The 15,159-nt window shown below is 35.7% G+C and overlaps 1 protein-coding gene across 1 annotated transcript; it reads right to left on the reverse strand.

The window, feature by feature from the left end:
- Positions 1 to 10,433: 10,433 nt before the first annotated feature.
- Positions 10,434 to 10,976, reverse strand: LOC139889473 (uncharacterized). Its single transcript, XM_071872423.1, has one exon. The coding sequence runs from the start codon at positions 10,974 to 10,976 to the stop codon at positions 10,434 to 10,436; it is 543 nt and encodes a 180-aa protein (XP_071728524.1).
- Positions 10,977 to 15,159: the final 4,183 nt, after the last annotated feature.

Consider the following 15,159-nt stretch of genomic DNA (forward strand, 5'->3'; position numbering starts at 1 on the left):
TATTTGTGCGTACTGTGCTACTTTATACTCTGGAATCTTACTACACATGGCTTACTTTCATTTATGTGTTAAAACGTGCCTTTAAGTACGTAGGATACTTGACTTAATTACCGGAAGCCTTTATGACCGTTAGTGTCACCTGACGTTACAAACAAACTGCGTACTGCGTACACGTTTAACTTTTGTCGTAATCGGAATATTATGACTACGAAATCTTAATTATTATTTTATAATAATAATTACTTGGGTTTTTGGATGCTTAATTACGCGTAATAATTTACTTATGCTTACTAGTTAGTCTTGTTGGACTTTCTACCTTGTTGGGCCTTAGTCCACCCTACACTAGTTAGTGGACTATTTAATTAGCCCAATTATTAATGGCTAGTGATCCATTAATATGCAAGATAAATGCTCATTTATTAGAGGGAACATGCTAGCATTTATGTCAAGTATTATCCTTAATGTTGCATGAGATCCTAACATAAGCACCAACTTTAGACAACCATTAACCAAAAAGCAAAAGTTGGTCTCCCTTGTCCCCCTCCAAAAATCACGGCCACCACCCCCCTCCCCTCAGCCCATTCACCTATAAATACAAGCCTCATTCCATCCATTTTACACTTGCTTTCATTTGTAATTTACACACACTCACTCTCTAATTCTTTCTCTAGTTCTTTCTTTCTCTAAAATGTGTAAGTATTGATTTTTCTTCTTCTTCTTCTTCCTCTCTCTCTCACGAATTCATCGTCATCATCATCATGGGTCTAGCTTTTTAGCTTTTGATCTTGATTACATCTTGTAGATTCAAACATGGATTTGAATCCTTCAAGAACATGGAAGATTCAAGCTTTCTAGCTTTGAATATTCACCTACTTTGTTGATCTATATCTTTTAACTTTAATCTTGCTATTTTGTTATAAAGATTCAAATTTGTGTTTGTAATCTTCATGTAACTTAAAGATCCAAGCTTTATGCTTCAAGATCTTCAAGAACAACCAACATACAAGCTTTCTAGCTTGAATCTTCATATCTTTTGTTGGATCTAAGTTTCCTAACTTATGATCTCATTATTTTGTTATAAAGATCAAAACTTGTGTTTATGGTCTTCATATAACTTAAAGATCTAAGCTTTATGCTTCAAGTTCTTCAAGAACACTAAAGGTTCAAGCTTTCTAGCTTTGTGACCTTATAACTTGTGTGAAAAGGATCCAAGCTCTCTAGCTTAGGGTTCCATCACTTCATTTGACTTAGATTATGTTCATACTTGCTTAATTGAAGTAAAGTTTGTAGCTTTAGTTATAAATGTAACTTGTAATTGTGTTAAGACTAAGGATATGATGTAACCTTGGTTCATCATCCATCTAAGAATCTTAAATGAGTTGTGTTCTTACTTGGTCTTAACATATTATGTGTTGATGGTAGAATCTTGGTCAAGGTGATGCTAACCCATCAACGAGTTGTACACTTGAAGCTACAAGCATCAAGGATGAGAATCGTGATGAGCATCAAGCACTAAGAACCCCACCGGAGCACCTTGCTTACCGTTTTTTTGGGAACTGATAAAACCACTTGGGCTACTGGAAAGTTAATTTTCAGTTATTTCGGTTCGAGTAGATAATTTTCCGTTTAGACCTCGTCTTAATCCGAGTTACGGTTTAGGATTTATGGCCTTCCAAAAGTCACTACACCCTATTAACGTTGTGCTAAAATTTCTGACCTACTCGCACTTAAACCATCACCACGATCAAACGAAGACGAGTTTGATTTAGGAAATTGGTCAGCAACTAGATGACTCCCATACGGAGCCATAGCCGAAGTCAGCCTATTGTTTCGATCTCTATTCTTGTCAAACTTACTTAGCTTTTATGATGATGAATGATGATGATGATGACACTTAAACTTATTTTATGCACTATTAGAACTTATGGGGATAACATACTGACCTAGTAACCTTTGACTTAGGTTGAAGACTTTCGGACCAACTTACTACTTGCATACTTTCATTATCGACATTACCGCTCATATCACTGTGAGTTATAGCATCCCTTTTTACTTTAACTATTTTGGGACTGAGAATACATGCGCTTTTTACATTTTACATACTAGGCACGAGTACTTAAACTTTATATATGTGTGGGTTATACAACGGCATAAACTTTTCCCTTAGCTCGGTAATGTTTAGTCATTGGTTTTTGAACCGGTGAACGCGAATCTTAGATATGGATCCATAGGGTTTGACATCCCCACTCGGGCTAGTCGCGCTAGTATTTAAAGGGTGTTTAATACTTCATAAACATACGCACTCACCAAGTATACTTTTAGGGAGTTATAAACGTTAAGTTAGTTACCAAGTGCCCACGGTTAAACATATACTTTTCATACTATTTTGAAACGCTGTTTGAAGCACTGAAACCTCGTGGCCTACCTTACATTACTGTTACAACTTAAACTATAGCTCACCAACTTTATTGTTGATGTTTTTAAGCATTTTTCTCAGATGCTTAAAGGTTTGTTGCTTCCGTTGTTTAGACTTGCTATCTTGGTGTTTAAACTTGCTGTTAAGGACCTGCTGTGCTAGAATTCCGCTGCATTACTTAGAGATGTCTCAATCATGGAACTTTTCTTTTGCATTCGTAGTTTATGTTATTTTCAAATAATGACTTTGTAACGACCTTTGTGTCACGTTATCTTTTGTAAACACTATCTTTTATGAATGCAAAACCGGTTTTCAAATAGCATGTAGTATTCGACCGTGTAAAGATCTTGTTGTTGACGAATCGTACACGATGGTTTTGTACGGGGCGTCACAAACTACCTCAAGAAGTATTCCCTAAAAAAAATGCCCAAGTCTGGGTTTGAACCCGCGACGTCCCGCTAACCCAAAAACATCCTTGACCATTCGTCCGTTTCAATTTTTCTGAAATAATATCACCTAAATTTATATATAACTCGTTCTTTCTGTTTCTACTTCTTCTTTTTCTTTTAAAAAAATAAATTGCCAAATCCCAGGCTCGAACCCGCAACCTCCTGCAAACCCAAAACACCTCTTAACCATTATTCCGTCCATTCATTTCTGATTTAAAGCACAATTTAAATATATTAAACTCGATATCTATTTCATTTTCTATATCACAACCTCATCATTAATTTATCCGGTTATCATCATCATTCATCATCTTATTTTTCGCTATCATTATCATAATCATCTTCATGGTCATAATCACCATGATCACATCGTTAATACCAAACATCATCTTTATGATTATCAAATCATCATCTATATCATTATCATCATCATCCATAAAATATAGGATCTACCAAACCATTTAGTAGTCAACAACTTGACAAAGCCTAAGGAAAAGAGATACAAGATTGCTGCTATTGCTTATTTACGTACCAAAACAATACCATGCTATCCTTGTTCGTGGACTACGGGTTTCTTATAGGCCCAACAATAAAATTCACGGTCCATTTAAAAAGGAAATATATGGCAGCCCAACATATATATTTAGTCAAGCCCACTTAACAACATGCTTATTTATATCAAAGCCTATTACTAGAAGTCCAAGTATCCTAAAACCCAACAAGGTGACGGTTGCATTTACTCGATGTACATAGCCCAAAATACAAAATCAACCTATTTAATATCCAAGGTTTTCGGTTTATGAGGGTTTACCAGGAGTATTCACGTAACTTGAAAGGGACCAACCTTGGTACCCACTAGACGCAACGTAACCTCCACAATTTGATTTCCAATCAGACAGACCACGTTGGTACCCACCATAGTTAGCTAGTGGGGAGCAATATAAAGATTTCGATGGAGATTAAACTTAATGGACGTGAATAAAAGGAACAACAGCTCATCATCTTGGCCACACAACAATTTAATAAACCCATGTTACACCAATCCAATTAGCAATTAAGGACCCAATCTCTAGAGCAATTCACGGCCCTCTTTAAAACAATTATTCGATGGCTTAAAAAAATAACAAACAAATACTCCGTACCATATTAGGTTTTTGAGTGGGGTCTTCATTACCCACTTGTGTCGTTAAAAGTAACAACAACTTATCATTATCGATAACTTTTCCCCACCATCATACAATTATCATTATCATCGATCCACTTGCACAAGTTAAAAGAGCCTTATTCGTCCAGATATTAAACAGGAACGTCACTTATCTGTATCATTCACCTTTGTAATTTCATTATCAAATAAATTATTGTGAGTGGGTATTCATTGATTAAAGGTTGTCGAGTAAAGAAAACAGATTGTAGGACATCATCAATCATTTTTATTTTAACATCATCACTCTTATATATCTCGTGCTATCTTAAAAATATTCAACATTTCTTCATCCATCTTCCTCGTTACAGTATTAAAAACAGAAATAAAAGAGAACAGCAGGTTGTTTGGTTTGGGTTTATTCGACAGGAAAACAGAAGTAGTAGCAGTTGTAGTAATCAAGCTGTAATAGAATATGTTGGTGTAATTCAGAAAACAGGAAATAAGAGAAAGAAAATGGAGAGAGATATATAAATAAAGAGAGATAGATATGGTGGTTGTCCCGGCTGTTCACACAGCAACAAAAGGCAACAGAAAAAAATGCAGGTGATCAATTAATGGTGGTGATGTATGGTTGATCAAAACAATGAAAAGAGTAACGGCAGTAGCGGTAGCACAGGAGGTAGCAGCAGGTTTGGTTTTCGAAAGAAGATGGTGGTGTCGATTGAAAATTCAAGGTGGTGAGTCTTTAACGGGTTATGATTTTATGGTGGCAATTTAAGGTGGTGGTTGTGATGGAGTATCACGATAGTGATGGAAAGTGATGTTTGAAGATAGTAACTTGTAATGGAAACAAGAACTAGTGCAGCAGTAGCGAATAACATTGTTGTGTGGTTTACGAGGGTTTCATGATCAAGGATTGTAGAGAGAGGCAAGGTGGTGATGGTTGAGTTATGTTTGTGTGGTGTGTGTTTTTGGTTCTTGATTACTAACGAGAACCGTACTAGTAAATGGGTGACGATTCTGGTTTGAACACGTTTTGATTATAGTAGTATTGTGGAGTTAGTAAAGGTGATTTGATCAGTTTTGCTGGCATTGAGAAATTTATGCCATCGGGTACAATTACACAGACAGGAAGGACAGATGAAATAGCAATTGATGTTGATACACAACAGAAATCGATACCCTAACAGTTTAATTTCCAACAACTCTTGTATTTAACTAATTCATATTATATAAATTGTTTGTAATCTTATGGAGATGGTCGACAAGAAGATTATGCAGGTACAGAAAGAAAATAATAGTTGAAGTGATCCCTAACAGATTTTGTGTTTGATTGTTTGTCTTATGGTATTAAAGGATTCGATTCATTTACCTTAACGGACAGGAACAAAATTTAAACACAGTAGGATAGTGATTGGGAACTGATTTCGTATATATGATTCTTTGTAATTTTATTTCTAATAATAAATATAAATTTATTAATAATAATATTAATTATTAATATTAATAATAATAATATTAACAATAATGATCATCATAAAAAAATGATTTTTAATGATAACAGTTATAACAATTTATATATATCAACTTCATATCTATGGTGTATATTGAAAATAATAATATTAATAATACTAATATTGATGATAATAATAATAATAAAAGTAATAATAATAAGAATAGTGTTAATACAACAATCATATTTTTTACTTGTAATTAATATTACATACTATTTATTATGTAATCCTTTATAATTATGTAATATATATAATAGAATATTTAATATTTATATATTACAATCTAATAATAATTATGATTATAAACCATATATATATATATATATATATACACACACACACACACATTCATTCAATAATTAATTGTTCGTGAATCGTCGGAAACGGTCGAAGGGTATTTGCATATATGAAATAGTTCAAAATTTTTGAGACTTCAATATTACAGACTTTGCTTATCGTGTCGGAAACACATAAAGTTTAGGTTTAAATTTGGTCGGAAATTCCCGGGTCGTCACATGGTTGCACCAAGTCTTACGCCCTTCGCCCATTAATCAAAACGTCACCGTAGGGTAATTCCATTAGGAACGTCACCCATAACAATATTATGCATAACACAAGGCAGTTAACAAACCCAAACTCATCGGCACATAATAAATAATCAAAGGACATATTTATTAAAACGAAAAGTACCTTAACATCTTCTCGCCACACCCGTCCCTGCTAACTCGGGACACTCCGACTTATGATGTCCTTCTTCTTGGAAATTGAAGCACATCGTGCCATCACTCTTTGGCACCGAACATTCCCAAGACTTGTGACCCCTCACGCCACAATTGTAACATCTAGACGCACTAATATCCGATATACTCGTCCGTGTACCACCCGTGTTCACACTTGCATCCTTAGTTCTCTTACTTGGAGCACCATACGAAACAACCCTTCTCTTACTTGAAGGTTCACTAACCACTAATCGCGAATACGACTCGAAACCTCTAGCCACGGCGAATAATTTCGCAAACGATTTCGCGTGACCTCGGATAATTTTGTTCTTCAAGTCATCATTCAAAGTTCGATAGAAATCTTCCATCAACATACGATCATTCCCCATATACTCTGGGCAAAAACAAGCCTTCGCCATAAAGGTCGTCTTGAGAGTATTCAAGTCCATAGATCCTTGTCGCAAATTTCGCAACTCATCACGCAATTCCACCAAATCGGCTTGCGTCCAGAACTCCTCGAAGAATTCCTTCTTAAACCCGTCCCACGATAACGCCATAAACGGTTCTCCACCGATAAGATCAATCTTACCATCCAACCAATCCTTCACCCTACCCCGCAACAAGCTAGTGGCCAGTCTTGTCCTCTTCTTAGGAGGGCAATCAATAGTACGAAAACACCCTTCAACATCCGAAATCCAAGTTGTGCTTACCAAAGGATCCGGCTTCCCGTCATACATCGAGGGTTTAGTCCTCATGAAGCTCTTAAGACAACGCTCCATTTCACTACTACTCCGAAATTCAAAATACTTCCTATCCATTTCTTCTCGAAACGCACCCATTTGCTCCGCAACGGCGACCGCAACTCTAGCGTTAAACTCCTCGTCATTCGTCTCGATCTCGTTCTGCGTTGTCATTCTAAAGAATGAAAAAATGATTAGTCCATGAACGTATAAAACTACACGTACAACACCGCCCCATCTTGCTCAACACTCATCGTACATTACTTGTTAGACATGATTTGCACCCGTAATAAGGTTTGCAAGTCCTTATTATGCACACACGCCGTATCAACTTGTTAGTACAACGACCGCCTCGCTCGATGATATAAACCAACACAACAAAAATTCTACGCGATATAAACATACGCAAGAATCATATCACTACACAAGTCAAAATCCTAATTAGTTCACCTACACGCTAAGGCACTAACCAAGTTCCCATTTCGACCCGTTCACTACAAGTCCCGCAGCAAATAAGCACACACAAAAGTCTAAGTCTAGGCACCTATCTCAAGTCACCTAAATCCCTTAGACCATACTCTGATACCACTTGTAACGACCCAACCCGTTATCCAACCGAATACGCAAAATGTTTTTTTTATTATTTACAGAAGGATGTGCGGCACGCAACCCTTGCTGTGCGCGTCGCGCACAGAGTCCAACAGCTTCTGTCCGGATTTTCCATTTTTCGTTTAATGATTTCCCACTTCCTGACACTTTTAGACGAAACGGTTTTCACAACACATTATAATAAGTAAAACTAACACGTTCCAATAATAAAATGAGTTTTACGACACCGGGCCCACATCGACCGTTTTACGACTTTCGTAAAAATGCAAATTTATGACCACAAGATTTTTAACACAAAATAAAGACCGAGCATGGCGATTGGAGATACGGTACCCAATCCTAATCAATCTAAAGAACGTCTTCTAAAGCAACCTACGCGAGTCCACTAGTTCCCACGCTTACCCGAGCCACCGCCTCCATGCAAATCTATAAAAATGTAAACAACGAGAGGGTAAGCTAAAGCTTAGTGAGTGAGAATATACTACATACATATATATGCATAAAATGGACACGCCACACAAATAATCAAGTAACACATACCGGAGCATCCAAGTATAAGGCAAGCTCAACTAGCATACCGTACGATCGCTATACACAAGCTAAAAAGTCAACAAAGTAAGTTCACCAATGACGATATGAACGACCCCAACAAGCTACACCCGGAGGGTTAGCTACATTACAATGATACAATGATATATATAACAATAAAGCGTACAACTCCCAAGGTTAACCCCTTAATCCAATACCAACAGTCAATTACCACAATGAAGATTTGGACGAACTACACGAGCCATAGTAAATCCGCATCCACACGAGACTACTATCTTCATTACCACAACAACATCGAGGTTGGCCGAACTACATGAGCCTTAGTAAATCCGCAACCACACGAGATCACTACCTCTATAAGATGACCGAGCCACACGAGTCATCGTGAATCCGCATACAAACGTGATCCACTTCTCCAATCACAACTCAATACCAACACTTCGCCATTGGGGTTGTATAATCCACATCACAAGCATATGTGATAACTTACACACAAAGTGTGCACCTCGCAGAAGGTGGTCAACCAAAACGCAAAACCGTGCCAATTGGACCTATTACACAAGTCCATCAAATCCACCTATATGTTAAGTGAGCTCTATAACCGAGAACCACTTCACCCGACCCGCACCCATCCTACACATACATATGCACATAGGATATTAACACTCAACTTGTCGTCTTGATGAATGCTACCGAATAATCCACAACTCGCTGATGGAATGTACCTATTCCAATATCACAATACAACTAACACACTTAGAGTGGGTTTACAAACCAACTCAAAACGAGACTTATTGCAATTTCGACAATTGCACTTCCAAGCACAAAACGCGCCCATACTAACCAATAATCACTAACACAAGTGAAAATGGTCCTAATACTCCAATTAAACTCAAACACAAGTGTTAAGCACTTATCATTCTCAAAATCACCCATAAACCCTAATTTTGACTCAATTCAAAATTAGTCTTTCAAATACACTAAAATGGGTTCTAACACTTTCATAATCACCAAGCCTAGTGATTAAACCCAATTCCAAGTCCTAAATCATGGCCAAGTCAGTTTTCAACCCAAAACCCACCAACAACAACAATAAACCCGATTACTAGCATCAATGAACTCACTTCAAGAGTTTAAATGGGTTTCTCTACAATTCAAGTTTAAACCCTAGCTTTGAATATCAAATCAAACATTGAAATTCGAAGTTAGAACTTACCACAACAACCAAAATGTAGCTAGGAATGAGGTGAACAACTTTAATACTCGAGCTTTTGATAAATTTGTGCTTCTTCTTCTCCAAAACCCCGATTCTCTCTCTAGAACTCTCTCTCTCTCTCTAAGAATGAATGAGAGTGTTGAATGGATGTGAAAGTGATCAAAAATTGGATCCAAACCAGCTGATAAGGTCTCAGATCCGTCCTCAAGTGAAAAGACCAAAAAACCCCTCATTAAACTCTAATTAAAATGAAACATGAAAACTGTCCCAGATGGGGTGCGAGGCGCGCACCCTTGACCTTGCGCGGCGCGCACAGAGGTCAGAATAGCCTGCCAGTTTAATAATTCGTTCCACGCTTCACCCACTTAAGTACACCATAAATACTCTATGTACAATCAATATTAGGGTCTTACAGTATTGACATGCCATATTATGATATTAATGTTGCCCATTACTCATTATACTCTCACTATGTAAATTGCTTACGTTGTATGTAATTATGATATGTAGGTACTCGCAGACATCGGGAGGGTAAGGAACCTATCAAGGATTAGAGGAGCATTGGATAGTGTAAGTGGTATGCAAGTCTTCTTTTGGATCATATCTTTGGTAACCGCTTGTGTAGACTCCAAAGTTTGTCAAGGGTTAACTATGTTTTACAAAGTGGTCAAATATTGATCAAATATTGACGTTTGTATATGTTAATTTCATGTAGCTTGATATGTCTTAACTTGTTATGTCGAGTTATGAAGATGGTTATGTTATAATGTTTAATGACTTGTAAATGTTAAACCTAAGTTATGAATGAAATGTATGTTATTTTGGAAAATCTAGTAATGATTTATATGTTAGAAAACTGTGGGTTAAAAGCCAATATTACGGCGTGGCACGTAGTGTTGTAAAAAAATTATCGTTTTTCTGGAGTTGGGTTTTAGGGCGTCTCATAGAAACAACCTTTCCATTACTAAACAGATTATTCACCCCCTCAACCCAACCAGGAGGATACCCAACAATTGTATAGCACCTTTTAATTGTGTGTCCCACTTTACCACATTTAGTAGATTTGAAATTAGGATTTCAACCTCTTCCAATAACTCTTTTGTTATCAAAAATTTTTGAAACAATAAAAGCAGAAGTTTGAGTTTTTGAAGAACTGCTCTGTTGAAAAGAACCTCTGTGAGATTCTTCTCTTGAAACAGTTGCAAAAACACTTTTGATAGAAGGAAGAGGATGATTCAATAAAATATTGCTCCTTATGGAGGCATAAGATTCATCTAATCCCATTGAAAATTTCATAAGTTTAATAAGATCAGTATGTGCCTTAAAATCATCACTAGCAGTACACACACAATCAGGTAGTTTGACAAGAGCATCAAACTGTTTCCATAAAGCATTCAACTTATGATAATAATCAGTGACAGAGGAACCACTCTGGGACAAGCTATTTAATTTTTGGTGAAGATTAAAAGTAATTGAGCCATCTATTTTCTCGTAATTTTCTTTTAATTCATCCCAAATAGTTTTAGCCAATTTAGAAAATACTTGTCCAGAAAACAACTCCTCTGATATAGAATTTAAAATCCAAGATGACACAACATAATTGCAGCTATCCCACTGCATTCTAAGAACTTGATCAGTTTCACTTTTGATACAAGTACCATCAATACCAACCTAGTTCTTAGTTTGCAGTGCTAGCAACATAGATCTACTCCATACATTGTAATTCTATGTCCCTTTTAGCTTAAGTGATATAAGTGCAGTTGTACTTGTATCACTAACATGAAGGTACGGAGGATCACCAAAATCAAGACTACTAACTTGAGTAGCCTTGGATGAACCAATATCATCATCATCTTTCATAATAAAAAAACACAGATCAAATATAACCAGCACACAAAAATAGATAATCAGAAACACACAAGAACAAATAATAACAGATTAAAGAACAACTAACACAAAAACCGCAACAAATCCATGGTTCAGACACCTGTATGGTAAGAAAACAAACCCTGTGAACTGGCTACTAGCCATGCAACCTGTACAGATGATTTACACACAAAAAAACATTGGTCAAGATTAATCTATGCTTGATCAGGTATTCATAGATCTCAAGGATGTAGATTAAGAGTTGGGCGTAGAGATCTGGTCTATGGGTAATATGTGACAACCCGTAAATTTCTGGCAAAATTTAAACAAAAATCTTTATATGATTTCATTTAACCTCGACTAATTCCGACGATTCACGAACAATTATTTATAAATAATTACGCATTAATTTGATATATTAATATTATTATTATTAATATCCTTTTTAAATAAGATATCAATAATTAATATCTTTATTATCAGTATTGTTATTATGAATAAAAAAATATATTGACAAATATTCTTGGAAAATAGTAAATCAATTTGTTTATTTTAAAAAATATATATAAAAAAATCCTTAAAATAAATGATTTTTTTTAAATAAATAAATTACTTTTTAATTAAAAATTATAATGGAAAACTACTTTTATTATTTTATTTTGTGCATTATCCCATGACCTAACATTTAATACTTTTGAATTTTAAAATCCCATTAAAAATTAAAATATTTCTTTTTCTTTTAATTATTTTATTCTTTTTACCTAATTTTTTCAAGTATAAATACCCCTCATTTCTCATTCAAACTCACACCAAAATTTCTCTCATTCTCTCTTTGAAGAATTACTACTAGTAAGTATTCTTTTCTTACTTTTTACTTTTTACTTTTTACTTTTTTACTTTTTTACTTTTTACTATTTACTTCGGTTTATTATTTTTTTACCGAAACATGTAAATAATGTTATAAATTATATGTAATTAAAATTAAAATAAATAACATGTTATAATTAGTAATATATGTTACTAAAAATTATAAAAGTATTTTTATGAATTAATATATAAGAGTTATAATTAAAATCGAATTAATGAATATATATGTATATACGCACCTAACGTGAAGGTTATAATTAAAGATAGCGTACAAAGACTACAAACATCACCGCTACTTGTGGCCTAGGGTGATCCTTGTTACCATTATGGGACGCTTTTGGATCTCGAATGCCAAGACTTAGATTCTGGTCAAGAGATCCTGGGCCGCTCGGTAACAATAGATCATTCGAGTAACTTGCATGTTAGCGACGAAGTTTGGGCGAGATTGTACAACATCTTTGTTAAGAATTATAACCCGAACATTCTTAAACTAGAAGCTTACTATAAGTGGAAGTTTTTCATAAATAGTAGGTTTCCAAAAATAGAAACTTTTGAGAAATAGGAACTTTTCTCGAAAACCGTCACTGTCAATATAGTTGCTATATGTCAAGTTAGACATTAACTAATCAAACGTTATACCTCAAGGTTGATATCCAGATCACTTACTTGCTTTACTTTCCTTCTTGCATGGAATACTTCAACTGCTATTTAATGTGAGTTTCATATGATCCCTTTTACTCTTTACATTTTTGGGCTGAGAATACATGCGCAACTTTTATAACTGTTTTACACGTATCAATTATTAAACTGTGATATGTTGGGCTATGACCAGCAAGTCCCCAACCGACAAGTATAAACGATAACTTGTTACGGGGCAAACTTGAAAGTCTAGTCTAAATACAAGTACCAACTATTAAACTGTGTTATGTTGGGCTATGACCAGCAAGCCCCCAACCGAAAAGTATAAACGATAACTTGTTACGGGGCAAACTTGAAAGTCTAGTCTAAATATCAGTACCAACTGTTAAACTATGCTATACCCGGCTATGTCCGACTAAGTCCCTACAGTGATATTTTTAATTGCTGCGGCATTCTTAATTATTAGGGATATGCCTATCGGGAGTAACGTCCCCGATACATTTGTCTAAGTCTTTGTATTACTTGATAATGAAATTAAACGACAAGGACAGAACAACTTGTCACAGGGCAAACAACGTTTAGTCTAAATATCACGCACTGGCATAACTTTTTGATCCTGCGGGAGATCAACTTGAGTGGATCTGAGTGATCTACTTATGAAAACAAATCTTGTGGTCTAACACTATTACTGAAATCATTATTTATGACAAACCTATGAACTCACTCAACCTCGTGTTGACTTTTTAAGCATGTTTATTCTCAGGTACCTAAATATTGCTTCCGCTGTATATCTACTGCTTTGATGATGATTGCTTGCTATGCTTGGAGTCTTCATTACATATCATATCAATTAAAGACATATTTATCTTCCGCTGCAAAACTCAACAAAACGTCTCATGTAGAGTCGTTCTCGTTTATACAACTGTGATTTGATATAATTAGACACAAATACCCCAGGCCCTATTTGGGGGTGTCAAAGATTGGTATCAGAGCAGGTTGTTGTAGAGAACCAGGATTGCATTTTATGTGTGCCTTATATAATTAGGTACCTTAGCAATGTAGGACTACAACTTTCCTTGACCATAGTGCCTTTAATTGTTGCCTTTAATTGTTAAATGCTACACTATGCTTTAGGAACTTTATTTATCTTAGAATGCCGAGTCAATCTAAGAACTCTCCTAATTCCCCTAAGTATTATCCAATTACGCCACCGCATTTAAATGCGACACCATGATTTTTGAAATTCTTGACATTCCTATGTCATCTATCATGGTTTTGTGTATTACATATGTATTACATGAAATATTATCCATGATTTTTGAAACTCCTATAATTGTTACTATTCATACTCAAACGTATATAACTCCATGTTATATCACGTACCTGTATGCCTTATACCTTTATGCATCGGTTTGCGAACCGGAAAATGTTATTGGGTTATCACAGTATACGAATTGAAAGTCTTTAATCAAAAGGTTATTAGATTACATACTTATCATTTTATAATCTCGACACGTCATACTGCCATTATTGGAATATAGACAAATCATATCTTATCATATCTATCCCAATAGACCTTGTCTACCACTTTTCCTAAATTTCCTCCGTAAATTACGGAAATCTTTTTGCTATAAATACGTATTCAAGGAGACGAATATATCATTCAGTATTCAATACCCATTTCATATCAAACCCTATTCCAAACACATAATATGTATTTCTCACCCGATTTTTTCCTCTAGTTCCGAAGACAGCATGACGGGGACCCACCAACCGATCAACTACCGTGATTTCTTCAGAAGATGGGGATGGGTTCGTGAAATACTCACCCTATGGAGAAACGAAGAAGGTGCTCCTTATCATGAGCCAAACTTACCACCAAACGTCAGAGTACTCGATCCACTTACCGGCGAACCTATTCGTAATACCATTTACACTCTTTTCGCAAGGATTTTCTGCCTCGAAGGTCGACTCGATGTAGCCCAAGACAGTATTCGTCCTCTACTCCCAAGTTCTAATCAGATAGGATTACTAGAAGAAGTTAGAAGACTTCGAACTAAATATCAAGAATTGACAAACCTTACGGAGGAATGGGTAGAACAAATCCATAGACTCAAGCGTAAAGTAGAAACCCAGGAGGAAACGGTGCACGATTTGGAAGCTAGGCTCACACCTACTACCCAAGTACCATAAGCAACACCAATAATACCACTAGTACCATCAGTACCACCAACATTACCAACACCACAAGAATTATAAGCACCATCAGCATCACCACCAACAGCATCAGCTTCATCAACGACAACATCCGCATCCCACGCCTCAACATCACACTCAGTACCTCAAACATCAACATCATACGCCCATAGATACCAAGGAATATTAGTAATAATGAGTTAAGATGTATTGACTCATTCTTAGCGAAGAATTA

Source organism: Rutidosis leptorrhynchoides, chromosome 2 (assembly GCF_046630445.1).
Source record: "Rutidosis leptorrhynchoides isolate AG116_Rl617_1_P2 chromosome 2, CSIRO_AGI_Rlap_v1, whole genome shotgun sequence".
NCBI classification, from domain to species: domain Eukaryota; kingdom Viridiplantae; phylum Streptophyta; class Magnoliopsida; order Asterales; family Asteraceae; genus Rutidosis; species Rutidosis leptorrhynchoides.

Coding starts and splice junctions, on each gene's coding strand:
- LOC139889473 (XM_071872423.1), bottom strand. CDS start 10,976: ATGCAGTGGGATAGCTGCAATTATGTTGTGTCATCTTGGATTTTAAAT.